Here is a 26,732-nt window from a genome sequence, read left to right as displayed (position 1 = left end):
TGATAAAATTCATAGGACTGCTGTCACTGAGGTTTCAGGTGCCTGTGTAGCACCTATTTGCTGTGGTGGTGTTTGCCAAAATGTGCTCCATAATGTGAGCTTACTACAAAACATTGCTGCTTTCAGCAATGTAACCAAAGCAGTGATACTTGTTTCAACTGGAGGATGGATGTGAAATGTGGAAGGTCCTTGCTTGTTTGAACAGAAAACTCAACTAGGAAGTGAAAATGATGGTTGCCGATAGTGTTGGATTATTAGCCAAATGCTTCTAATAAAAGGGCAAGAATTATGAATCTGTTCTTCAGGAACACTAATGCAACCAGCTACAAAAGCAAAGAGACTAAGGTAAAATTAAGCTTTGGGAATTCATAGATGCAATGGAGGGGAAGCCCCCTTCTTCAAGGAGGGCAGGCAGAGTTGTTAAACATTGCTAATTCACTTGCCTGAGAATTACCCTGCTACACTGCAGTGTTGCTGCAGAGCCAGTCTTTGTGTTATAGGTCCAGGCTCATACGACTCAGTTGAGTGTTTTCTATAGCACTTAGAGCTCTTTTCATCTGTGGACTTGAGTGCTCTTAGGGGGTAAGTGTGTATGCAGGGTGGCCATGTGGAGCTGATTTGTCTTGGAGTAAGCCAGTGGCAGAATGTTTTCATTCAACTCATGTTAAAGTCACATCAGCATTAACATCAGTGAAGTTGCTTCAGTGTTGAAAGGTTGAGGCCAAACTTTTCGCTCCTCAGCTTTAATAAAAATAACCAAGTGATGCCCTAATGAAGAGTGTTCGTGGTTCAGAAACTTCACTGAGCTTGTGTGAAAAAGAGCAGAATAAACTAGTGAGTAGATAAACTAATCTGAAATCCGAATTCAGTTGCTAGTAGTAGAATGTATGAGATCTGTAACTGAGCGAAGTGGTTTGCTGTTAACCCATTAAACCTGAGCCCTGCACTGGCTCTTGCATGTTCTTAGATTGTAAACCAGAATTTGGTTTGATTGTCAAGTGTGTTTTAAGGTTTATAAAAACAACTGTAGTTGTTGTCACTTGAAGTCAGTGATAACTCCTGTATGTATAAAGAGTGTTTGGAGTAAACTGGATGCACCTATTAAAGAAAAAAACCTTTGAAGTATATCTGAAAAGTCACATACACAACATCATTCCATACTGCACCAATGTCCTGAAGGTTTCGAAGGCTTTTTTTTGTCCTCTGGACACTCATTCCTCCCTTTGGGTAATTTTTGTTAAGGCAGTAATCCAAATGGCATCTCTTCCTTTCAGTACAAGCAATGCTATGCCATGCTAGTTCTTTGAATGAGGAAGTAGTAGTTGGCTAGCCTGATTACTGCAGGAGCAGAAAGGAGGGTGTGCAAACAGTGCTTTCCTTTCTGCTGCATGGTTTGTGCTACTGCTCATGTTAAAGTCTGTCCTTAGTTGTGCTGGTAAAATAACTTCAAGCAGAAGCAACAGTAAGTTTTTCTGAAGCCAAAAATGCTTTGGTTGAAACAAACCCAATAATCAGTGTAATGTAAATCCTAATACAAGCCTACATATGGTTCGTCTGTGTGAAATACCACCTATTTTGACTGAACACAAGCGTAGTATTATCTTTCAATTCTGTTACTGTGAAAGACGAGGAGTCCCTGTAGGCCAGTTCTACACCAGCTGCGCTGTGGTATGCAGTATGTAACCTTCCTCTCTGTCTTGTTTAGTCTTGAAAAGATAGTAAGGACCTATTGTGGTGGATGCTTTTGAGCAGTTCACGTTCCAAGGTCACTTATGTGTGTAAGGCGAAAACAGATACGGTTTTAATCTTTTTGTGTCTTCAAGTCCTTTTTCTACTGCAGATGGGTACAGATAGAAGCTGATTGGAGAAGAACCTGCAGTGAACAAACTGCTAAGGTGCTGAGCCTGTCTTGAGTTGTTCTGTGCTGCCTGTTGCAGTTATTCACCTCATCTCTTACTGTGCAGGTAGTGCTCTTCCAGGTTCCACCTAATGGTAGTTACTCCAAGTCTCTGTACTCAGAGTAAATGGAATTCAGTTCATGCTTGTACAGCTGTTGCATTTACTCTAGGTTTTTCATCAGGCAGGTTTTTCATCAGGCAGGTTTTTGCTCGGAAAACTCTGCCTTAGTTTGGTTGTATTTGTTAAACATATCTTGGAACTGTTAATTTGACTGAGAAAATAAGGACTCTCTCCTGTGGATGAGTCTGAGGCTTGCTGGTATTGGGTTGTAGGGGTTTAGGTTCTCAACTTGCAGGGGCACGTTTTCTAAAAGGTGTGAAACATCTTTGTAGCAACTTCAACCTTTCAGTGACAGCAGACTTTTGTGGGGTATAGGTTGGGAAGTACTGCAGTATGGATACTGTGGCAGCAGGCATGGAAGCACTTGAGGAAATTAGGACTGTTGTCCTAATGCTGTTGTGCTTTTGGGAAGGTACATAGGCAGGAGGAGGTGGATCTGAAGAACAGAAAAGGGACACAAGGTCTGTGTGGTGTTTTGTGGCTTTTAAATACTTCTGTTGTTCTGGATGGGGGAGAGAAAAAGCAATGTTTAAAATCCCTTGCTATAGCATTACCTTGTTGGTGCCAGGTTTTTGTGGTGGTAGCCTTGTTTGGAGGCTTTTCTGTTTTGGAGCATCACTAATCTGCAGTAAACTGGGATGGAGAAGTGAAGATGTTTGTAGTACAGATGGTAACAATAAAGTGGCAGAAAAGTATTATGGGGATGTGAGTCTCTTAAAGAATCATATACACAAAAGGAGAAAGAAGAACTGAAAGAGAGTATTGGCATAAGAAAGGCTGAACTTGCAGTGAGTAAATCAAAGAAATGAATTTCTTATGAATACTGCAGAAGCAGTATTACGGATTTTTTTCCAGATCATGTTTCAGTAGGAGTTATATTCAAGATTAAAGTCCGTAAAGAAGAAAGCCTCAATTCTGTCATATGGGAGTAGGATTCTGTGGTGCACAAGAACTTGAAAGGTTGCTTCTGTTTTATATCCTTACTCATTTTTAAGGCAAGAGTTGTCACTGTGCAGTAATAACTCCAGGACAACTGCAGGTAGTCTGAAGAATTCATCTGGGGTATCTCAACCTTTTTTAAGAGCCATATTTTGAGCTTATGCTGTTCATACAGTACATGCTAGTCTAGACAGATAGAGCTTAATGAGTTTCTGCCTTGAATTCACCTGTGTAATATATCTGCATTTAAGGGAATGGGTACGATGTGGGATCTAAAGTAAGTACAGGATTGCTGAGATTTTCAGTGTTTGGGAAGGGCAGAGGTTGCAAAAGGGACCAGCAAAAGGAACACCAAGGTGATGCATCAAAAATCATGGGTGCGTGTAAGTGGTATATTGTGGTCCTTGTAGGTTAAGCTGCAATGCACATGGAGGAATACAGTGCAGTCCTGTCTTGGCTTAAGGAGTTTGGACTAAGGAATGGAGGATTGATCTGTAGCCAGGCTGATTTATTTGTCATAGGACAGAATGTGCTGGAGATGGGAGTAGCAGGAATTTCAAAGGGAAAGAATGAGTCCTTACTTGAAACAGGCAAAGATGATCTGCAGTGTAAAAGCGCGTGTTTTGGGGTTGTTTCGAAGGTCAGTGTGCTTGAGCTTTTAAGTCTGGTTTTCAGTTAAATTCTTCACATTTCAGTAATAAATGCTTGAGAATCGCAAGGTTTGGGGGAGGGGAAAGCAGCTGAATAAAAGAATATGAAAGGAATGAAAAAAATTTTACTTGGTGGGAGAAGTCAGTGAGCACTTCAAGGACTGCAGTTACTGTTCCAGCTTCAGCCAAATGATTGACTCCAAAGCCCCAGCCTGCTTTACAATAGCTTTGCAAGGAAATGGGTTTTGATATTCTGCTGTTAAACGCTATAAAGAACTTTGAAACTCGTTTCCTTTTGCATGGAGAGCATGGGAAAATGACAGGTTTTGCTTCAGGTGTTAATTTGAACCCCGTTGTAATTTAATACAAACTAATACCTGAAATAGAATCAGTGTTCACATATCAGTTTGATTATGTATGTCTCTCAAAAGGGGAGGAATGCATGCATCTCTGTCTAAAGGCATGCACAGACCTTTCTTTGAGCTTGTTGGTTATGATTAAAGTGGATGTTGGTGGTGCCTAAGTTCAGGGTGAACACTGAACAGTGTAAAGTTGAAATTGAAGAAGGTGGTGGTGTTTCCTTGGAGCTGGGGCTTGGCTCTCATTTGTTTGCAGGGGGGGGAAGCTGCACTGAAGATAATGACTGACATTCTTGTTGGCATTTTCTGCTGGAAATTCATTCTCTTTGTGACTTTAGTGCTTTATTTCAGCTTTTTTTTCTTAAAACTGCCCTGAACTTGTTATTTTTATGATCATAAATGGGAGCTTTGCTTCTCAGTTCTGCGAATGTCTCAGAGGTTGGATTGTCACCGCGTGTGCTCAGCACTTGTTCTCGTGGGCTGACTGATGAGAACCCCCGAATTCTTGTCGTGACACTTCTTCAGCTTCAGGGTTCACGTGGAGACAGCTCAGTGAGTAGAACTAGGTCGTAACTTCCACCATGTGTGTTTAGTGCCTTCAGTGCACAATAGTCAGTGACCTCTTTGCATAAGGTTGTAGTCAGGACTAGGAGAAGTGGCACACCCTCAACACTTCACCCTGTAGGAAACACAGGTCAGCTTTCTGCTGTGTCTGTCATCCCTGGGAGCTCTCATCCCTGAAATGAAGACTGTATGATGGGGTATGGATGCGCCTCCCCAGGCCTGCATCAAGCCATCAAAGCAGTTTGGTTAGACAGATGTTTGTAACTGCTCAATGCTCTTAACTTCTTTTTTACAATTGGGAGATGCCTTTTGTTTCAGGTTTTATGTCAAATTTATAGTCAAAGTTAATTAACCCCCCCTCCCACAAAGCTTTGATTGATCAGTTGACACATGATGACAGATAACGTGGAACACAGTACAGGGAATACTGATTATTATCTGCCTGCAGTAATGCTGGTCTTACTCATCCCTGCTCCAAACCTCCAGGAATAACGAAGTTGTAGGAAGAAACTGTAGCTGTTTCTATTATATGCAGAGCTTCTGGGCTGTGGGATGAGGCTCTGTGGCCTGTGGAAGAGCCAATGTGCTGGAAAGAAGCTGTATTGACTGATAATTGTTGTGGACTGTGGTCTTTCTCATGAGACTCCTTAATTTCAGTTTAAACTAAAGATGCTTTTTAATGCATCTGATGGTACAAACCTGAATGATTTCTTTTAGTGCCTGGAAAGCAGGATCACGCTAGGTTTCTAATTTTAGTCATACATTTAGAAAGTGATGTAGCTGCTACCTCAGCATCAGTTTTGTAATACCAAAACCTGGAATGTTAGAGGCTGCCCCTGAAAATTGAACTGGTAATCTGAGAAAGCTTTGGTTCTGCTGGTCTGCACATCCAGGGATCACAGCAGGAGAAGAGAGGAGCTGTTTGGAAGAAGTAGCTTGATAACTGCAAGGTGTGGGATTAAATGAAGCAATGGAAAAGGGGAGAAAACTATGTTCTGTTGTTGGGAAGTGCAAGATTTATTAACTGGGATGGTTTGTTACATGTGTTGGGTTTATTTCTTGAGTTGTTGAGTAGCTGAAGAGAGGGTGAAAATTGCAGTTGGTTTGTGCTGCTGGCAGAATTGCTTGTGCTTGTGTTCTGTTTGTAAGCAGAATGTAAGGCAGAAGCTGTAGTGAGTCTGGTACAAAATAAGCTCGTTGGAATTCAGCTGTCCTTAAGGCTTTAATACCTGCGCTTAAGCTTTAGTTAACCAAGTTCTTCAGTGTGTAATATTTGGTGTATGCTGAAATAATGTATTGAGTATGCTGTACAGTGTGATACAGTTGATGAGGATTTATTCATGTGATTAACTAGGAGCAAACCATAGGTTTTCTTGTGCTGAATCCTTGCTTATATTCCATCTTACTTGGAGCAGTGAAACCAGGCTGGCTTCTGCAATAAAGCTTTCTCTCCAGAAGACACCACTAAAAGTCCTGCTGGTGGTGTGTGATGCCATGAAGCTGTTCAGTTTTTCTTGTCCTTGGGGTGACTCTGGGTTCTGTGAGCTCCCACACTGGGGAGATCAGTCACAGCCTCTTTTTGCCCTGGGCTCCCCTTTTTCACCCCATCCTCCCCAGTGTTAGAGGGAACGGGAGCCTCTGGCTTTCAGGTTAATGTGGTACGGAAGCATGTAAGAACAAATGGTGTAATTCAGTAATTGTCACTTGTGTGGTCCAGCGTTTGATCCTTCATCGACTAAATGGTGGCCCTCCTGCTGCAGAGGGATAAGTACAGAAGTGTTTGTTTCTGCTTCAGACACCCGTATGGGGCATTCTGGGGAAATGGGAGACCCTCCAGAGCTCTGAACTGGGACATTGAAACCTTCCAGCATGCTTGTTCTGGAGCTTTCTGCAAGCAAAGGTGGACTGTGCCTTCCTTCACTTATGTTTGATTTGGTTTTAAGTTTTGGTTAAGCTGAATCAGGAGAAGAATGATGAGAAATTAATACTAGACTTGTCTATGGAGCTGATTTTGGTCACACTGGAGGATGTGCTTTTCTGCATGAAATTAAGTTGATTTTTCTGTAGAAATGTGAAAAGGGTGGAAATTCTGCAGTGCTTGCAATAAAACTACAGAAAGCAGCAGTAGTCTCTTGCTGTTGCGTGGATCTCCTATGTGATTTTCCTAGAATGTAGCTTTTCTTTGGTCTCTGATTATTTAGGACCAGTTTCTTTACTGGTGTGGTTCAATCTGGTGTAGAACAGCTGCTTTGGAAATACAGGATTCCTCTTTCCATTCATGTTACACAACTGCTAGAGTTTGTGATCTTACTGGGAAGAAGTGGTATGCGTAGTAAACCTGATGTTGCCTTTTTTAACTGGACCTCAGTTTGGCTGTCTGAGCCCTTAAAGCGTGCTTAGTGTGGAGCTGTTCTGTGTTGTACTTGAGTAACTTGGAATGATGTCTGGTTGAGCAGGGAAAGGCTTCTCTGGAGTACGTGCTTGGGATCTTAGACTTCTGTAGGTAGTATTTTGCCCTAGAGTTCACAGGGATAACATGGGTGATGGGAGTGCTTGATCATAGTAACACCTAGAACCTTTTTCTCTCATTGTATGTCTGTACAAAGCACTGGTAAGTGCTGAAGCATCACTGCTTCCTCAGTTCAAAGCCATACCGCTGGCACAGTGCTTGCTCCTTGGGATTAAGCTGGCGTGTGCCAGCTGGGCAGCCTTCAGAGTGATGAAATACCAAGAAGATGTTGCAGGGTTATGTGAAAGTTCAGAATGCGGGAACTTGAAAGAGAAAGCATCACAGGGTTCTGCTCCATGGGCAATGGGATGGGAGGTTGGATTAGACGTGAGGTTGTTGCAAGTGGTATTGTCAAAGCCTTCAGGATGGTCGCTCCTCTCGGAGGAAATGAGCAGAGCCTTTGTGGAGAGGGAAGTCAAATGATAGATATCACAAACAATTCATTTTGTTTTATAGGAGAGGAGATGCAGCTACTACAGTAAAAGAGGGGTGAAAGTAAATACCAGAACTTTTGCTTTAGGGAGGAAAAGAGAGTATTTGAGACAATGCTAAACATCATTAAATCCTGTTCAGAAACATCTGATAAGTGAGGTTGGGGCTTGTTTACCTCATTGCTGAGGAGCTCCACTATTATTCCCCCCCTTCAGTGCTTTTGTATGTGTGTGTTTGGGAATGAAAACAACCTAAGCTTTTGATCTTTCTAAGCTTTTCAGATACAGGCAGGTTTCAAGAGATTTGAGCTGCTTCTGGTAACTGCATGAGCAGGATAACTGGGTAAAGGGGCTTCCCTAGGGGCCAGGCAGATCTTCAGGCTTGACTGAAATAGATGTTTTGTCTTTAACAGGCCTCCTACTCCCTGCTCTTGCCGCTGAGATGTGTTGACTGGTATGTGTGTAAGCAGGGTTTGCTGCTGCTGTTATTCCAAGGGATGGATTGAAACTGGAGAACACCACGCAGTGTATTTGGAAAGCTGTGAAGTGAAAAAACAACTTTGTGTGGGCTCCATGGGGATGTCTGTAGGCAGCAACATATAAACAGTTGCTGGCTGAGGTTCAGACTGATGTTTTCAGATTACACATGAATTTGATCTGAATCTGTTAAGGATAACGGTTGTCTTGGATTGCTAAACCAGCTTTCTTGTTATCCCCTGCGTTGGCAAGGAGGGAGTCCAGCCTGTTAAAACAGTTCCTGCTCTGCTGCTACCAACAGCCAGACAGGCTGTAGTCTGTGTGGTCCTGGTTGTTACCTGCATCAGCCCATGCCCTGTGACCTCCGGGTGGAGGAGGATGTAGGAAAGGATCCCTTGTGGCTTGTCACTTCCCAGGGGTTCAGCAGAACATCTGGGTTGTGTTTCAAGGGAAATCCTATGCCATTACTGAATCCAAAACAGGATGAGACAGCCTTCTGGGTGCTACTGTCTTGAAAGATAAATCCTTGAAACCGTGGAGTATTTTCTTAATGTCGTAATTGGTACTGATCTGTGTCACTTCCCCTTCAGGCTTCATTATGTGGTTTAAGTTCCCATCTCACACTTTTAACTTACTGGTGTCTTTGTAACACGGTATAAATGTGTATGGACTTGTTCTATGTGTGGTTTGAGATGGGTAGTAGTGGTTTCCTCCCAGAAAGGGACTGTTGCTGTTAGGGGATGCTAAAGCTTGCAGGGAGCTGTTTCTTTAACTTTATTCTGATCCTTTGTGCTCTGGTGGGAAGGAAAAGTAGCCCTGGTTCTGTCTCCTGTTGGTGCAGAAACCTCTGCAATAGATGAAAACAGAGGAGAAATGTTGTCGTGGGAGCTGAGGCTGGCTGTCCTGATCTTCCTTGTTGTCAAACAGATGGTGTCATACACACATGCCTGGTTGTCTGTAGAACTGCACTGTGCAGACGTGACTGTGAGATGCAAGCTGGTCTGGTGCAATGGCACGGGTAGGTAAGGGAAAACCCCAATACCTTGACTTATGGCTTTAGGAGAAATGTATTTATTAAAGGCAATAAGTTTCTTTGTGGATCTCACTTGGGGTTTACGGCAATTGAAGTGGAAGATGGAGGGCTCTGACTGATTTGAAGTAGTCTGGTCAACTGTTCAACTTGTTTGAAGATGCTGACCTTAGCAGAAAGCTGAACAAGGATCCTCCTTTGCCTAAAGCTTTGCTGACATTGGGACTGAGCACTGGTTTTACCCTGCCACCATCACTGGAGCATCCAAGTGCCATGCAATAGCGAGTTAAGTAACATTAACATCTGTCCAGGGCAGACTGGGCAGTCAAAAGAGTTAAATGTTGTCTAATAAAAGTTAATCTCTTCATTGAGATATTTACCCCCTATAAGTATGAGCCCTGTGGATACTCACCAGAAAGACCAGAGAGTGATTTCCTTCTGAACTCTGAAGGACCTTTCCTATGAAATACTCACATTTCAGATGCTTGTTAGAGCTCCCAAGCTGTCGAGTCTCTTGAATGGTTTTTCTGATGCTTGAAGCTTTCATCTTCTAAATTTAATCTTCTAAATTCAGATTGTTCAGTCTGGAGAAGAGAGGGCTCGAGGGGAGACCTAAGAGCAGCTTCCAGTGTCTAAAGGAGGCAATAGGAAAGCTGGAGAGGGGCTTTGGACAAGAGCATGTAGGGACAGAACAAGGGGGAATGGTTTTAACCTGACCGAGGGGAGATTTAGATTAGATACAAGGCAGAAGCTCTTCCCTGTGACGGTGCTGAGGCGCTGGCACAGGGTGCCCAGAGAAGCTGCGGCTGCCCCATCCCTGGCAGTGCTCAAGGCCAGGTTGGACACAGGGGCTGGGACCAGCCCGGTTCTATCATAGCTGTGTAATAAGATTCAGTTCCCACCCTGGTGCGAGCTCACACTGCAGTTTTTGTGAAGGCAGCACCGGGAAGAAGCGGGGCTCCGGAGCGCTCAGCTCTGCACGGGATTGAACCGGTTTCACCCCGTTCAGCCCAGGGCGGCGGCTGCGGCCGGGGTTTCATTTCCGCGGGAGGTGACCGGCTCCGAGAGCATCTGCACGGGCAGAGCTTGGGCGCCGGGGCCGGTGTAAGCACCCCCCCCGCCATAGCACACCGTGCGGGAGGGACTTCGCGGTGCCCTTCCCCCGGGCTCCGCAGGGAGCCGCAGGCACAGCCCGATGGGAACACGGGGATAACGGGGCCGGACCGGGGCGGGCGCTGCTGCTGCTGCTGCGGGCGGTGCGCGGGGAGCCGCGACCCCGCAGCCGCCCCGCGTTGAGGAGCCCCGCGTCGGGCCGGCAGTGGCGCCGGCAGCGGGGGGCGCGGGGCCGGAGCGCAGTCGGTCTGCCTGTTGTTACCCGTGTGCCTGTTACCGGTGTGCCTGTTGTTACCGGTGTGCCTGTTGTTACCGGTGTGCCTGTTGTTACCGGTCTGTCGGTGGGTCTGACCCTGTGCTCTGCCCGCAGATGGCCGGGTGCGTGTCCAAGGTAGAGCTGTCGGTGTCCTGCCAGAGCCTCCTCGACAAAGACCTGGGCTCCAAGTCGGATCCGCTCTGCGTCCTGCTGCAGGACCTGGGCAGTGGCCAGTGGGCTGAGGTAAGGGTTAGGGTTAGGGTTAGGTCAGCCCCGCGTTGCCCTTGCCAGGCATGCCGGGTTTTCCCTGTTTCCATTCCACTGCTTTTCCTAGTGGGTGCCTGATGTGTTTAATTTACATTTGCATCCAGCAAGCAGCCCCCGATGCTCATGCTCAAGCTCTGTTCAGGTTTTACCTTTGTTGTTTTGTTAACTTCTCATATATTTGCTTACAGTTGCATTGGATCATTTATTTGCCTGTTAAAGTATGGGCTGCCCTCTTTCCTTTACCCCAAATCACCTGCTCCAGAATACAGTGCTCCCCCAGCCTTTTCCCCCCTAGTTTCAGAGTTCTCCCATATAGTAACATTTATTATCCAGTGCAGTTTCCCTTCCTGCCAAGCCATCGGTCAGCCTGCCAGCATGGCCTGGTTCATCACCAAGCACAAAGCAAGGGCTTGGGGGTGTAGCCTGGCTGGTGCTTGTGTTCAACCAGTGCAGATGAAAAGCTGTGAAGGAGAAAGCACGCTTCTTACTCATCACCAGTGTCTTTGTTTCTGTGTTTGTGCAGCTGGATCGCACAGAGAGGATCAAGAACTGCCAAAACCCTGAATTCTGCAAGAAACTGGTTGTGGATTACTACTTTGAGAAGGTGCAGAAGCTGAAGTTCGGTGTGTATGATATCGATAACAAGTCCTTTGATCTGAATGATGATGACTACCTCGGAGGGGTCGAGTGCACATTGGGACAGGTATGTGTTAGAAGCATGTTAGATGATGTACAAAGTAGTAGCAAGCGTAGATTTATAATGAAAAATGGGGTGAAAGATTGCTTTATCAAAGGCTTTGTCACATTCAGATTTGAAACCATCTCATTGAACAGGTTCATTTCTGTTATTGTGGAGAGTAGTTAGAAAAATCTCTGTCACAGTGACAAAGCAGAGGTTGGAAATACACATGGTTTGCAATTAATTGCTTAGGAGGCGCTTGTAGCACTAAAGGCAGTCTGGAAGTAAGGAGTGCATTGTGCTTGGAGAGCTTTAATGAGTTTCCTTCATATAAAATGATCATCAGTAAATTCGAGGAAATCAGGCTGTTTGAGATTCTGTATTCATTTCCTGATGAGGGGTTTGTATAGCGAGGCAGGAGAAGAAAGAAGGCTAATGTTGTTCAAGAAAGACTTGATAAATTAAATAGTCATCATCTTAACGGCTTTTTGGCTGCTTGCAATGAAAATACCCCTTGTGTCTCAGCAAAGATAGGAGGCTGAAGTTAAGTTTGGAGGCTTGTTAGAGGGTGCTGTTCTGTGGATAGCAAGAGAAGGCACTTTTCAGATTGTTCAGCCATTCAGGAGCACAGCCTCTGATGGCTGTCGCTGTTGGAAATGCATTTAAATCCTTTCAGATCTTTTAGAAGGGCTTGAAAATTCTGCCCTTGAAGAGTGATTCTTTGCTCTTTGTCTACCCTGGTATTTATATTTATCTGTCTTTTAACCCTAGGTTGTGTCCAGCTCTGTGTTCACCCGACCGCTGGAATTGAAGCAGGGAAAGCCAGCAGGAAAGGGCACCATTACAGTAAGTAAGTTTTTGTATGGGAAAAACGGTTTCTCACTCTTCATATGTTCTGGTTTTCTGTCAGCATGTCTTCAAATGCTGCATGTGTACAGGAAAGATGGGTACTTAAAACTACAGTTTCTTTCATGGACCAAGTACAAGCAAAAATCTGTGGGGTTACTTCTCTAACAGTTTTTTTTCCCTGTGTTTCTGTGGCACAGATTTCAGCAGAGGAGATTAAAGACACCAGGGTTGTGTACTTGGAAATTGAAGCCCAAAACTTGGACAAAAAGGTATTGTTTTAAACTGCATTGCATGCTTGTGTGATATTTACAGTTAGTGGCTTTTGGCCAGGACTCTCTTTGTATTTGCATTCAACTAGGCTGGGTAATTCTTGCAGGAATGCGTGTGCTTCTTTACTTACAATGAAGCAAACTGGAGGCGTAATTTCTTGTTGAAGTCCACAATGTCAGACTTGGAAACTCAACTGCCGGGTTTAGGTGGTGTAGTTTGACTTTGTGCTTTAAGCGTTGTGTATTGTAAAGTATTAACCAGCTCTCTTCTATGTGAGTAAAATGTAGGAGGCTGATTGCTTACATTGGGGTTCTGTTTGCAGGATTTCTTGGGTAAATCGGACCCGTTTTTGGAGTTCTACAAGCAGAGTGATGCTGGAACATGGCAGCTGGTGTACAGATCAGAGGTAGTATTTCTACACCCATGCTTTTCTTGAGTTGATCAGAAAACTTACTCCTACTGAAAGGGGAAGTCCACTCCTGGTCAAGCTTTGCACCAGTTCTGCGGTCCAGAGCTGTCTCATATCCCAGTTGTGTATTTGCTGCCTGGTGACTGCGGGAAACTGGCTCAGTGAAGAGCCTGACCGTGCACCAAGGGAGCAGCGTGGCAGGACTTGCCCCCTTCAGTGGTGATGAGCAGTTAGCTTGGCTTAGCTCTAAAATTTAACTTCACCCTGAGCTTCAGGCTTTTACTTCTTAGAGAGCTTTTGTTTTGCCATCCATGCACATCAGGGTTGAATGGACCGAGGCTGTTGTTAGAGAGCCGCGCAGAACACTTCATGATGTTTCTCAGTGACTTGCACACCACATCCCTCATGTGACATGATGCTGTGTCTTTTTTAAGGTGATTAAGAACAACTTAAACCCATGCTGGAAGAAGTTCAGTGTTCCCTTGCAGACGTTCTGTGGTGGAGATTTTAATAAACCCATCAAGGTACAGCCTTCAGATCCTTTCTTTGTTGTTCCAATCTGTTGATGTTAACTGTGAGTTATCAGCTTGTCTGGTCCTGTTGAAATTTTTACATTGCCTTTCTAGAACAGGAATGTGGCAGAGAAGTGATTATATGACTAAGTATGAAGTCTATATTAATACATTAATACTTAGCTGTCAAATGAAGAGTTCAGGAAATGCAGAAGTGATGCTCTTCCTAGTGGTTCATTAGAAGAAGAATTAGAACTTATTTTTCCACTGTTCTGGCCAGGGTTTCAGGTTACATTTTGGTTTGGGTTTGTTTTGTCCTGTGGTTTTCTGGGTTTATTTTGGTTTGGGTTTTTGGTTGGTTTTATTATTGGTTTGTTTATTTTAAAGTTGTGGCTTTCTAGCACTGTTTCTGAGTTAACTGAGAAGCTCGTGTGTGTTGGACAAGCTTGAGTGCCTTAGGATATTGACATAGAGAGGACCTTAATGCTTCTCTGATTCATCCATTCATGAGACTGGCAGGCTTGTCCCAACCCCCTTTCAATCTGTTCCAGCTAGTCGGAGCTGCGGTAGCTTGTGGTCTTGTGTATGATGACTGATTCTCTCTCTGGTCCTGGCTTATGGAGGTAGTAGCAGAACAGCTGTATCTTCTCATAAGTTTCTACAGAAGGAAATCTGATAGCAAATTTGTTATTTTCTCTTATAAGCAAAGCCCTGATAATGTAAAGGCATTTAGATCCGTAGATAATGTAAAGGCATTAAAATCCATAGATAGCTCAGCGTGCATATGGTCTCTCTCTGCTTACATGACTCCTAAACACTTTCCTTTTGTAGAATTTTCCTGCCTCATCCTATGAAGAAATCTCATGCTGAGAGCTGGATCCGGAAGGTTTAGCCAAAAGCAGGCATGCTGAAGTGGTTACTTTGCAGCATGGCAGGTCCAAAGAATTACTGAGATTGCTAACTTCAGATGTGCTGTGCTTGTTGATCCGTGGCAATGTTCTAAGTGGTGTTCAGGAGCTTTTACTGTTGGTGAATTAACAGTCTTATGTCAGAAAGAAGTCCTCTTGGTCCAAAAGTGTGCAGTGAAGGTGGAAAGGAGATGGCAAAGATGCATATTGTCACTTGTCAGAACTGACACGAAATGGGATGGTTTACATGTTCTGTTATATGAGGCTGTATTTGTTATAGCCCCACAAGATTTGTGTGCTAGGTGGTTGGTTTTGGTTGGTTGGTTTGGTTTGAATTTTGGTTCTGTTTGGGGTAGTTGTTGGTTTTCCAGAAGCTTCCTTTGGAATGACCTGCTTCTTACAAAGGGTAGGTTTTTTTTTTGCTGTTAGTTTGTTTCAGCCAAACTTCTGGATGCATGTGCATATAATCTGTTGTTTCACAACGTAGCTATGGAAAAGGATTATCCTGTTCTTGTACTGAACAGGGGAGGGAAGCCAGTCAGAAAGGGGAATCCAGGCTGACAGGTTCACTTACAGCAGTAAGGGCTGTAATAACCCACTGGTGTTTCATTTTTCACCTGGTGTTTGCTGCTCTGAACCCCTTTATTTGAGGCTTCCAAATATTTATGTAGGGACAATTGCGTGTGAAGTAAGTGTCAGTGAAGGGAGAGCTCCTTGTACTTCCTTGGAAAGGGGAAGTATTTTGCTGTATCCCCTAAACACCAGCTTTGCCAGCTATGTATGAGGGTTATGTGCTGAATATGTGGGTGAACATGAATGTTTTGATCAGATTAGTGATGCTACCTAATATTCTGGTAGTTCTATTTTCATTGCTATGCAGTGATGTTCTCCTGCATGCAGAACAGCTCAGGTTTGTGACACAGCCTAACCTTCTTGACAGTTTTGTTAAAAAATAGGGGCAAACGAAAGTAGCATCTCTTCCCTGGAGTTATTTAAATGGAAAGAACAAAGGTGATGTTTGGGGGGGTTGGTATTGGGACTAAAGCTCCCACTCCACGCGTCTGATGGCACATACATAGAGGCAAACCCATTTCCTGTCAATTTTGAAAGCTCCTCCTTTAGGTGAAAAGGGCCTTTTAACCCACTGACTGTATTCCAAGGCTCATAATGAATATTGGATGGTTCATTTGTGAAGGAGTAATTCATCAGTGAATAACTATATACTGTGTCCTGCAGCATTGCTAGCAGGGTTTTGTTCGCAGCAGCACCACTCTTCAGGTGTGGTGCTGCATACAGTGGTTCTGCATACAGTGTATCTTGGCCAGTTTTAGCCCTTGTGAAAAGAGTTTTGTTTTAAGCTCTGTCACTCTGTGAACTAATAACAAAAGTGGTTTTAAATGCAGTTTCCTTGGCGTGGCTGTGAGGGGGAGTGGGAGAAAGCAGGAGGGGAGAAGGAGGTGTAGGAGTTCTCTGCAGTTCTACAGGTGTATTGGCATGGAGGAGACACAGTCTCTAAGGTGATCTTATTTTCCCATTCAGAGACTGAAGGATGATACAGTGCTTCCCATGTAGGTGGCTAGATTAGGCCATAATTCACGTGGCTTATTGTAGGGGTTTCCCCACAGTGGAAGATCCCTAATGGATCAAAGTAATCCACCCTAAAAGAGCCCTGTTTTAAATCCAAATGTCTAGCCATTGAATTTGACATCCTTGAGGTGTTACCCATGGGTTCACCTTGTGATTTGTACTGGAGTAGCATCGGCTTCTTGATCACTAAAGGCAGATCCTGGAGAGCTTTTAAATCTCTGTGGCACATGAACTTCAGCAGGGGAGGAAGCAGCTGCTCACAACTGTTCCTTGTTCACAACTGTTCCTTGACCGACTGCTTCTGGAGCTACCTGTGTTGTGCAGTCGTGTGTATTGTGCATGTTATAAATGCTCCTTGGAGCTGTTGACAACGTGGGTCTTGCTGTGTTTGCTCTAAGCCAGAGTTATTAGCATATTTTAATTCTTAAATGCATTGCCCTGATGCATGATCTGGTTTGGAAGCTGTTTGTGCTGCTTTAAACATGACTGGCTCTTAATTAGGTATTATAATTCGGTTGGTGAAAAGCGCAGAAAAAGCAAATGCTTTGTGGAAATGGCAGTTTCGTTGCAGATTGGTGCTGTTGCTGGGCAGAAGAGTGTATTCAGAAGATGCTTAGATAAGAAACTTTTAGTTGCTTCTTCCCATTACCCCAGTTGCGTATCGTGTCCTGAATGATCTTGTGTTTATACATCAGGGCTGTGAAACGTTGGGGTATTTCACTGGCTGTTTTTCTTTCTCTTGTGTTTAAACTAGGGAAAGCTTTTAATTAAAACTTCCACTGTGCTTACTGAAGTGGGTGAGCAACTGAACATCTTCCTTTCTCTGAGACTCATTCTCGGTGTCTCTCTTCCTGTCAGGTCTCAGTTAGTGATACAGATGCTACCCCCAGGTCAGGTGTGAAGGGGTCTGTGCTGTCATTGCTGCAAGGCTGTCAGAGCCAATCCAGCAGTGAACAGCTGTATTCTCCCTGATGCAATACACTTGCCCATTGCTGCTCTCTCTTCAGGTCCAGTGTGCAGATCATGACAGCGATGGCTTGCATGACTTGATAGGCACTTTTGAAACCACCCTGACTCAGCTACAGAAAGGTGACAGCTCTCCGGTGAGTTTCCTCAATCCCCCCAACCTGATCCAGAATTCAGTCTTTCACAAACCTTTTCGTGTTGACCTCAGAGATATTTTCAGTTGCTGCCTCCAAGAATCCTTTTCCTGTCTATATCTCTGTATTACTAAGCCAACATCTGGGAAGAATAAACCTGGTATGGGAATTACATTGCTCTTTTTCCCTTGGGTACTGTTATCATTCCTATTTCTAATGACATCCTTGAGCCTGTTGGTCTGCTGACAGCCAGCTCTCTTCCCCAGCAGTTCAGTTTGCTTTTGCCTCTGCTGAGCCAAGTGGAAATAAAAGGGCTTGTTCATGCTTTAACAGAGAGGTGCAGAGGTAGGGCTTGTCTAATGCTTGAGCTGGTCACCCTCCTGAGCGCTCTGGTTGCCTTTTCAGGTGACAGAGAGCAGCACTGCTTCCAAGCACCACTCTTCTTACCTTGTTTTGGGCATCCAGTGTACAATAAGTTGAATCAGTTGCTGGTGATGCCAGTTTCTCTCTGTTTGCAGTGAAAGCCTGAACTCTCATTCTTATGGAGATGTCTCATCTGAATTCAGGCAGATGAATTCACACACAGAATGTACCCTGGGATTGCTTCCACTTCCAGCCAGCTCCATTTCTATGGTTGTAATCTGAAAACCCAACGACACGTTGTTTCATGATTGCATGTGGAATAATAGTTATGTTAAGGAGAAGGACTTTTCTGAGGTCTTTCCTTGTGTTTTGCCAGTGCTGGGAGCAAAAGCATCCCATTTATTTTGTCAGAGAGCAACCAAAGTAGTTGCAAATGTTTTCAAAATGAAGTTCAAGGCTTCTGCCATGTTTTTGGATAACTAACTGTGTGATGTGTGACATTGTTCTGTGTCTATAATGTGTCCTGCTATAAATGTTGGTATCTGGGGACTTGCTTCTTCAATGCTTGCTTTCTGTAGGTGGAATTTGAATGCATTCATCCTGAGAAGAAACAAAAGAAAAAGAGCTACAAAAACTCTGGCATTATTAGGATAAAATCCTGCAAGGTAGGCAGATTTTACTGGGGTATTTTTGCTTTGTTATTTACTGATTGCAGTGAGTTGTTGTGGGAAGGAGGTACAACACTGCCTGTCTGTTGCTCCAGATTGAGAGAGAATATTCGTTCCTGGACTACGTCATGGGAGGCTGCCAGATTAACTTCACAGTGAGTTGTTTCCCCATTGCACATCTTGGTAGATAACTGGACAGGAGCAATGAAGTTGTAATTAGTACTTTAATTTGTGATGTAAATGACAAATGCAGTGTGAATTTATAGTGATGAAGACTGCAAAACCAGATGCTTACTGATAAGGGTATGGTTGTTCTCATTTGCTTTTGGTGGTGCACCAGTGACTTGCTCTCATCCTCTTGCCTGATTAGGTGGGTGTAGACTTTACTGGCTCCAATGGAGATCCCAGGTCACCAGATTCTCTTCACTACATCAGCCCAGACGGGATAAATGAGTACCTGGTTGCCATCTGGAGCGTGGGAAGTGTGGTCCAGGATTATGACACGTATGTGGTGATCTTAACTGATCCAGCCACTGCATCAAAAATGCACTGCAGCATGTGTCAGTGATCAAGGCTGGTAGCTTGCCCAAACCTCTAGTGTTTGAATGACTGAGGTGCTGCCTTTCCTTGAGTCCTCCCTTCAGGAGCTGCTATTGCTTCCCCCTGCTTCTGTTGCTGCCAGGGAGGGCAGTGGCAGCCCTTTGTAGTTTGGCATATTTCCCTGCTTTGTCCCTCCAGGACTGCCCTTGTCTGGCCCTGGGTTACTCTCTAATGCTGCTTTAGCTGCTCACTAATCCCTTGTTGCTGATGGTGCATTTCAGACATGAATGTTTGATTCAATGGGAACGTGTTTGTCTGCTCTGTCCTTCAGCCACGCTATGGCTGTGGTGGCTTTTCTCTTGTTACTTCCAAATCTCTAGATCTAGAGTCCTGTGGGTGCTGCACTGAAAGAAATACTAAAATCAGGCCTGAAACCCTTGGGTGACTGGTGATTGGCCGTGGGCATGGGCAGCTAGATGGGGTACCCATTCCTCATGACCCGAATTGAACCTCCAGCTGCTTTCTGGCAATAAAACAGACTAGTGAGTTATTAAGAGATTGCTCTTTCTCAGTTCTTGTTTCCCTTTCTCTCCCAGGGACAAGCTGTTTCCTGCATTTGGGTTTGGAGCTCAGGTTCCACCTGACTGGCAGGTAGGACCATCACAACACTGAACAGTTGCTCTGTCCATGTCTGCATTCTGTAAGTGCTTGTAATGTCGCCGTTCCTAGGTATCCCATGAGTTTGCTTTGAACTTCAACCCCAGCAACCCTTATTGTCAAGGTGAGGATACCTCTTTGTTTAGTATTTCACTGAGAGGGACAGATGTTTGAAGTGTTGTATTCCTTTCATAACTGGTGAAAGATGGATGCAGAACAGGATGTGCAGCAAACATCCTCTCACCTGGATGCTGACAAGAATGGATGTGTGTTGCTGCAGAGTGTGGTCTGTGTGGTCTCCATAAGATCCAGTGAAGGGGTCTGGATTTAATTTGATTGTTAATCCATGCTGAAAGTTCTGTTGCTTCACTGGATTATTTTTCCCAGAGCTTGCCTGAAAAGCTCATGGTGATGTTAGAGGCACAATGAGAGAACAGCAAATCTGATCTCTGCAGATGTCCTCTGGTTTCAGCCTTGTGCTTTGTGTATTTACTGTTGTCCTGCTGCTTATTTGCCCTGTAGGAGTTCACAGTTGTGTGAGAGTTATTACCCTTTTGCCATACTATTTAGTAATGCTCATAAAGTAATAACAGGAGGAGTTGTGAGGCTCCTATGGCAGTCTGCTTTCCTTGTGTTACAGGGATCCAAGGAATAGTGGATGCCTACCGCCACATCCTGCCTCAGATCCGACTCTATGGGCCAACCAATTTCTCTCCTATTATAAACCATGTGGCACGGTTTGCAGCACACTCGGCACAACAAGGAACTGCTTCAGTGAGTGCATGTTCTTTCTTGTGGATCTGCCTTGGGGTGGATATTTCTGTTTCCCATGTTCATGATGGGATAGAATGCACTGGTAAAGTGAGGAAAGAAATTGCTCCATTTCCCTTCTGTTGTGTGAGCTTTGGTGTTGAACTCCCTAACTGGCTCTTTCTGATGTTTTTCAGCAATATTTTATCTTGCTGATCATCACAGATGGAGAGATCACTGACCTTGACCAAACCAGGCAGGCGATTGTTAATGCCTCGAAGCTGCCAATGTCCATCATCATTGTGGGAGTTGGTGAAGCTGATTTCAAAGCAATGGAGTTCCTTGATGGAGATAACGGTGTCCTGAAGTCTCTGGCAGGAGAACCAGCTGCACGAGACATTGTCCAGTTCGTGCCTTTCCGGCAGTTCAGAAATGTACGTTGTCTCTGACTTCAGCAGCCCTGGTGCCAGTGTATATGCAGTTACTGCATCTGAAACTGAGTATGTGTCTAGAGGCAGCGAGCTGCACCCTCACAGTGCTGTCCAAGCTTCTTGCTCCCAGTGAGAGCTGGGATGGTTGCTTCTGTGTTTGAAACTGCATGCCTTGTCGCAGCTCTCTTGCAGCTTTTTCTTCAGTAGCTGTTGTATCACTGGTTTGGTATGCTAGCTCTTGGCTATGGCAGAGTTAAAGGATCTCTTCTGCTCTGCAAACGTTTAGGCAAGGACCAGAGATCATATTATCAGTCTCCAGTGCTGAATTCCATGAGTGATAGAAGCTGATGGAAGTCTTCCTTGCTGTTGAAAGCTGTCCTGTCATTCTCCAGCTCCTCCCTCCTTGCACTGCTGGCACTAACATTCATGCACATTGCACAGTGAATTGGGTTGAAGAGTGGAGTCAAAATGAAAACCCAAAATAAGAGACATTATTAGTGCCTGGGGCAGGTTCCCAGCCAGATCAGGGGCATATAAAGGCTGTGTGAGCTTGGGCTCTGGTGGGAGCTGTGAGGGGTGGGAACAAGGGATTTGCATCAGCAGTGCTCACTGGGAATGACTGGGAGTGCTCTTAAAACTGCAGCAAGGAACTCTTGAACCAGGCATGTGGCGGGCTGTGCTCTGAACTTGGTAAGAGAGTTTGTCACTGGGCTCATCAATCCTTTCTCTGCAGCATTCCTGATTTACTCTCCCTGTTCTCCTTGCAGGCCCCCCGGGAAGCGCTGTCCCAGATGGTTCTGGCTGAAGTACCGAAGCAGCTGGTGGCCTACTATAAGTGGCAGGGGTGGCCACCCGTGAAACCACCTGAAGTAAAGATCATGTAGATTGCAGCCTGACCTGGCCGCCTGTGGCAGCACCGGGGTGAAGAGAGCTGTCAGCACCCACACCCTCCCTTGCACACTGGGGGATCGTACCATTCACACTAAGCTCTTACCTGCTTGTGCTCTGTCTTTGATCTTTCCTGTTCCTCATCAGAGGGAATGTAACCATGGGAGAAACCCACACCTGCTGGCAGTTTCAATCACAGCAAACACCATCCTGTTAGTTCTTTACCTAGAAACAGCAGCAGCACATCATTGCTTGACAGGACCCAGCTGCTGCTTGGTGTCAGAGCAGGCATGTGCACTGCTTCAGTGCTGAGCTTGGTAGGAGTATTGCTGTAATGATACTTGTCATACATTCCATGATACATTTTTTTCCTCTATCAAGCTGCCTTGGGAATGGGGACCCTTCTGCCCTGGTTGGTACCAAAGTCTGTTGGTTGGATGCCTGAGGTAGTTCCTGTCGTGCCTTTCTGAAGTGCCAGTATATTTTTATATGTCGAGGTTTATTTTTACATGTCAGTGACCCTATTTTGCCACCTCATTTTTAATCGTGTTCTTCTCTTAGCAAGAACTGCTTTGTGATGGCCTCTTGCTGGGAGCCATTGTTGAACTCTGCACTTTGCTTATGGGGGGGGGGATTAATGAAGGTTAATCATTCATTAATCAGGGGCAGCGTGGGATCAATGAGTCACATTCGTGTGACTTTCAAAATCCAGCAACTGGAAGCATTGCTATAAAGATGCTTTGAGTGATTTGCTGTGTGAGAGGTTACAAAAACTAAGGCTTAACTGCCTATAGAGCTCCAGAGAGAGAGGTGCTTCCTTGTCCCCAGAAGGGTGAAGGGTGTAGGGTGTGTTGTGGTCTGGGGGCTGTAGAAAAGCACGGTTGTATTGAGAGGCAGGAGTTTCAAAGCAGGGATAAAGAAGCCTGGGTTTGTCATTGCACTGTGAGTGGTCATCACTTTCCGTTTCATGAATAAATAACCTGCTTTGATTTATGTAACATGTCTGGACTCTGTTTCCTTTCTCTGCTTTTGCTTTTCTCTCCTAGTGATGGGCTGTTTTGGTTTATGAAAGGTCTTTGCTATAGTTGTATCCTGGTGATGATTCAGCATCTCAGTTAGCCCAGGTTGAGTGTGATCAGCTGCAAAGCAGAGCAGGTTGCCCATCATCCCTGGTTCTGATAAATCACTGAGGCTGTGGAATGTGTAACCTGCAGCCCTGTCCTGCAGTAATGTGGGCTGTTCCTTTACTGTGAAATTAGGAAGGAACTTGTCTGTTCCACCAGTAAACCAGGAAATGGAATAGACTGCCCTGGGGATTCAGGCTGTGGAATGGGTCAGTTACAAACCTGCGTGAAAGCAGAACCTGGGTTTGAATCCACCTCTTCAATCAGACTGGTTGTTCTGGGTGGTATCCGCCACCAAACGAGTAGGGAGCTTGTGCTTGAAGGGCTGTGGGTCTGGGAGCACTAGGTTAAGCTGTGCTAGTTTCTTACTTAAAGCCAGTTTTGACCATGGTGTGTTCTCCCTGATTCTTCTAGAGAAAGCTGGGCTCTCTCTTCTGAAACACTGCATCATATAACCTGCAGCACCAGTTTTCTTGCCCTTAGATTCTTGAAGGGAACCAAGCAGCCTCTCTGCTTGAGTGGCTGCCTGAAGAAACGCCTACAAGTGGGGAAGAGAGGGAGGAAAACTGCCCTCATGGCAGGCTTTGGTGATGTGATCGTTGTCATTAAGCAGCCTGAACTGCAGCCCTTGCTCTGCTCCAGCCATGACTGTGTGTGGATTCGAGAGCTGAGCTTTATGTGCTGCCCTAAACTGGGTTCACAAAGGTGGTGCTTAATGCTGCCAGCCTGCTGTGGTCTTGTTGCCGCTCTGAAGTGGCATCCTTTCCACTGCTTCAGGAAGCTCTTGTGCAAGGGGAAGTAAAGGCAATAACCACAGGGCTCGCTTCAAAGGGGCCTGGCATTGCATAGCCGTGATTCACTCCTCAGTGTTTGCAGAGCTGGATTAGCCACTGCTGCAAGGTGTGTGGGTGCAGGTGTTTGGTGTTGGGCACTGAGTGGGAGAGCCAGACCCCCAGGTGGAAGAAACGCTCTCCAAAGCCTGCTGAGCTCGTGATTGCACAATTGCTTTCACCTGGATTGGATCTGGGCTACAGAAGGGTTCCAACAGCTCTCGTTAACCAGCTTTTGTGCAGGTGAGGTGAGCATCAGGCCCAGCAGGTGAGTGCAGCTGTGAGCACACCCCTGGCATGAGGTGCTGCTGGTGCCAGAGGCCCGTGCAGGGCCATGCAGAGCAGCTGGAGCTCCTGCCCCAGGGTTCATGGATTTCTGCTTGTTTCTGTCCTGTGGAGAGCTGGGGCCTGAGCTGCAGCCTGCACCCACAGACAGTGTGCTCTGGTGTCCAGCCTCCACCAGTTCAGCTCCTCTCGGCAGGCTCCGGTGCAGGTAGGCAGGAGGTGAGCAGGGGCTGCTGAGCACATGCTGGTCTGGGTGCAGTTTCCTCGTGTCAGGGCAGCCCAACCCTCCCCATCAGAGCCTGGGGCTGCCAGGCCCTTCCCCACCCTCCCTCTGTTTGCTTTGTGTGCTTTGAACCCCAGAAGCCGCGATTTTGTGCTGGGGAAGCCGCAGGGGTGGCCGAGAGCAGCCGCGGGCTCCCGTCCTCCAGCCCCGCCTTTGGAAGCCCCTGTTCTCCGCAGGGGGATTTCCCCTTCTCCCTCCATTCCCTGCCCCGGGAAGGGCCAGCAGCGGCCCCTGCGCTCCGCTCCCCTCAGCGCTGCCCCGCCGTGAGAGGGGCCGGTGCCGTCGCGCCCGAGCGCTCCCGTTAACCCCGGTGCTGCGGGGCGGGGAGCGCAGCGGCGGCCGAACCGGCCGGGCGAGTCGGGGCTGAGTCACGGCGGGCGGAGCGGAGCGGAGCGGGGCGAGGGGGCCCGCGCTGCCCCACACCGGCTCCATGGCGCTGAGCGTCGGCGTGCGGCGGCTGAGCCGGCTGCCGGGCCGCGGAGAGCGGCAGGTCCAGCTCCGCTTCCGAGGTGCGCCCCGGGGCAGCGGGGAGGGATGCAGGGATGCAGGGATGGGGTGTGCGGTACCCGGCGCCTCACGCCTCCCTCCGCTCTCCTTCCCAAGGCTTCACCCAGAAGACGAGGAAGGTCCAGTGCAGCTCGGAGGCTGTGTTTGAGGAGGTGAGGGCAGAGCTCCGGAGCTCCTCTGCAGGGGTTGTCCATGGGATGTGGCAGGGTCTCGGTTAGCACCGTGTCAGCCAGGGGAGCGCGGGGATGGATGGGGGGCTGTGGAGTTTTCCTCCTAGCACCATCCATGTGTCCGGCTCTGGGGTCCCGAGCACAAGAGGGGCTTGGAGCTGTGGGAGTGAGTCCAGAGGAGGCCATGGAGCAGCTGCGAGGGCTGGAGCAGCTCTGCTCTGGAGCCAGGCTGAGAGAGCTGGGCTGGGGCAGCCTGGAGAAGAGAAGGCTCCTGAAGGGGAGACCTTAGAGCAGCTCCAGTGCCTAAAGGGGCTGCAGGAAACCTGGAGAGGGGCTTGGGACAAGGGATGTAGGGACAGGACAAGGGGAATGGCTTGAACCTGCCCGAGGGGAGACTGAGCTGAGCTCTTAGGCAGAAGCTCTTCCCTGTGAGGGTGCTGAGGCGCTGGCACAGGGTGCCCAGAGAAGCTGTGGCTGCCCCATCCCTGGCAGTGCTCAAGGCCAGGTTGGCCTGCAGAAAGGAAGAGAAGGCCTTTGGGGCAGGATGGAGCTTTCCCTCCTGGCAGCCACCAGGCATCCAGCCTGTTTGGGTGTCAGGTGAATGGCAGCCTTGGGGCACAGCTCTTCAATGTGCTTCAGCCTGACGGCTCTCTGCCCTGGGTGATCTCTGCACCTTCCCATGCCCCTTCTCACCCCACAACCTGCAAGCAACGTGTCCCCCACAGGCACAAGCATCCTCCTCTTCCCAGGGTGATGGTGCTCTGGCTGCCTGCTGCTCTGTGCTGCTGGAGGGACCCTCACTTCCCTCCCCACCATTCCTCCATCCCAGCTGCAGGGTCTGCCCTGGAAGGTGACTCCCCACCACAGCAGCTCTCTGGGGTGCTCTTTGCCACCTCACAGAGGAACCCAATTGGCCCAAGCTGTCCCCTCTTCATGCTCTGTTTGTAGCTCTTCCGCTGGCCTCACTATGGGAAGCTCGTCATGGGAGAAACGCTGTCCATTAAGGTTTACAACTGCAGCAAGGTGTTCAGTAACAGGTAGGTCCTTTGGTTGGTGGGGGACCAGCAGAGGTGGGACAAGAGACATGCTGGGCTTTGAATCGTTTACTGGGAATAGAATCACCTATTGGAAATCTGATGGAAGGAAGATGAACAGGATACAGCGCCTGGAAGAGGGATGGAACTGGTTGTTCTGGTGTGCCGGCACTGCTGCGTATGTTCAGTTAAATAAAGGGAGTGAGTAAGAGTGATTTGGTTGTGCCAGCAGTAACAGAGGCTACCCAAGGATCCGAATCAGACACAGGTAAAATGGGGCCCTAAAACACAGAGCTGCAAGGGCAGGACTTGCAGCAGAGGGGTGGAGCAAGCAAGAGAGCAGAGGCACGTTCCTCCAGGACACCTGAAACACGAGTCCACAGGGAAAGGTGTCAACTCTGAGAAGCGAAGTGCAAGACAAACCAACAGGAACAGCTTCTTAGAGGCTGCTACTAACACTACAGAGCTTTGCAAAGCCCTCATGAGCCTGCCAGAGAGGGTGTGGAGGAAGCAAAGGAACGCAGCACACACGAGATGCTTAAAGATAAAGCCAGAGCAGAAAGTGTGGCTGAACTCTGTGTCAGTGTTTACTGCATGCTTTCCCTGTGGGAGCTGGATCAGGGGAATTATCTCTGACTGAAATGTCAATAGAAACTGCTATAGGACAAACAGATAAAGCAAACAGTAACAAATCACCAGGACCTGACTGCACTGACCAAGGAAATCCAGTGGGAAGTGAGTGGTCTGGCACTGACAGCATCTATCCACACAGGGTAGATGTTCTAGAAGAGGGATGGAGCTGGTGGTTCTAATGCCAGCGGTGCTGGGTGTATGGAGTTAAATAAGGGAGGTAAATAAGAATGATTTAGTTGTGCTGCTGGGGAGCAGGGTAATGGCAGGTGACAGATATCAGAGTTTAAAAGCATTTGATCAGCCCACTGGGATGATGATGATACAACACGATCCTGCCACTTGCAGGGAGCACCATGACCCTTCCCAGGGTAAAGCCCCCTTGGAGTGAGTACGTTCTGGCTTGACTTGCTGCAGGCATCCCTATGGTTGTGGCTTTATGTCCTATTTCTGCATCTCCTTCTGTGGAGCTTCTGCTTCCCTGTTTTGTCTGGGAAGCCTCGGCAGCTCTGCTGGGTGCCCAGACACAGGCAGGCTCCCAGGGAGCAGCTCTGGGGAAGGGGAGAGCTCCTCACACACAGTGGGACTGGATCCGCACAAGCCGTTAACCACTGCTGGTAGCTCGGTTGCAAGCAGCTGCCTGG

At 46.9% G+C, this 26,732-nt stretch overlaps 2 protein-coding genes across 7 annotated transcripts in view; both read left to right on the top strand.

Annotated features, from left to right (window-relative positions):
* The window catches only part of CPNE1 (copine 1), a 37,723-nt gene extending 15,892 nt beyond the window's left edge, over positions 1–21,831 (top strand). For 2 of the 6 annotated variants that reach the window (XM_061361617.1, XM_061361616.1), the window contains exons 2-16: positions 10,462–10,590; positions 11,138–11,317; positions 12,065–12,139; positions 12,340–12,411; positions 12,735–12,818; positions 13,256–13,345; positions 16,836–16,931; positions 17,870–17,956; positions 18,055–18,114; positions 18,330–18,463; positions 19,096–19,150; positions 19,229–19,280; positions 19,797–20,017; positions 20,104–20,340; positions 21,105–21,831. In XM_061361617.1, coding sequence (XP_061217601.1) covers positions 10,462–10,590; positions 11,138–11,317; positions 12,065–12,139; positions 12,340–12,411; positions 12,735–12,818; positions 13,256–13,345; positions 16,836–16,931; positions 17,870–17,956; positions 18,055–18,114; positions 18,330–18,463; positions 19,096–19,150; positions 19,229–19,280; positions 19,797–20,017; positions 20,104–20,340; positions 21,105–21,221 — 1,689 coding nt within the window. In that variant the 3' untranslated portion in view covers positions 21,222–21,831. The remainder of the gene's footprint in view (positions 1–10,461; positions 10,591–11,137; positions 11,318–12,064; positions 12,140–12,339; positions 12,412–12,734; positions 12,819–13,255; positions 13,346–16,835; positions 16,932–17,869; positions 17,957–18,054; positions 18,115–18,329; positions 18,464–19,095; positions 19,151–19,228; positions 19,281–19,796; positions 20,018–20,103; positions 20,341–21,104) is intronic. The other 4 variants (XR_009726697.1, XR_009726696.1, XM_061361615.1 and 1 more) reach the window with 4 other exon arrangements.
* A 2,309-nt stretch (positions 21,832–24,140) lies between these two features.
* Positions 24,141–26,732, top strand: part of LOC133216688 (fer-1-like protein 4) — a 28,349-nt gene continuing 25,757 nt past the window's right edge. The window contains exons 1-3 of the mRNA XM_061361635.1: positions 24,141–24,256; positions 24,351–24,406; positions 25,373–25,461. Coding sequence (XP_061217619.1) covers positions 24,178–24,256; positions 24,351–24,406; positions 25,373–25,461 — 224 coding nt within the window. The 5' untranslated portion in view covers positions 24,141–24,177. The remainder of the gene's footprint in view (positions 24,257–24,350; positions 24,407–25,372; positions 25,462–26,732) is intronic.

This window comes from Neopsephotus bourkii, unplaced genomic scaffold (genome assembly GCF_033783945.1).
Source record: "Neopsephotus bourkii isolate Nb327-2 ecotype Australia unplaced genomic scaffold, CSIRO-AGI_Nbou_v1 NB_1060, whole genome shotgun sequence".
NCBI lineage: Eukaryota > Metazoa > Chordata > Aves > Psittaciformes > Psittacidae > Neopsephotus > Neopsephotus bourkii.
Note: the sequence above shows the minus strand (reverse complement) of the source record. Positions and strands in the feature narration are given on the sequence as shown.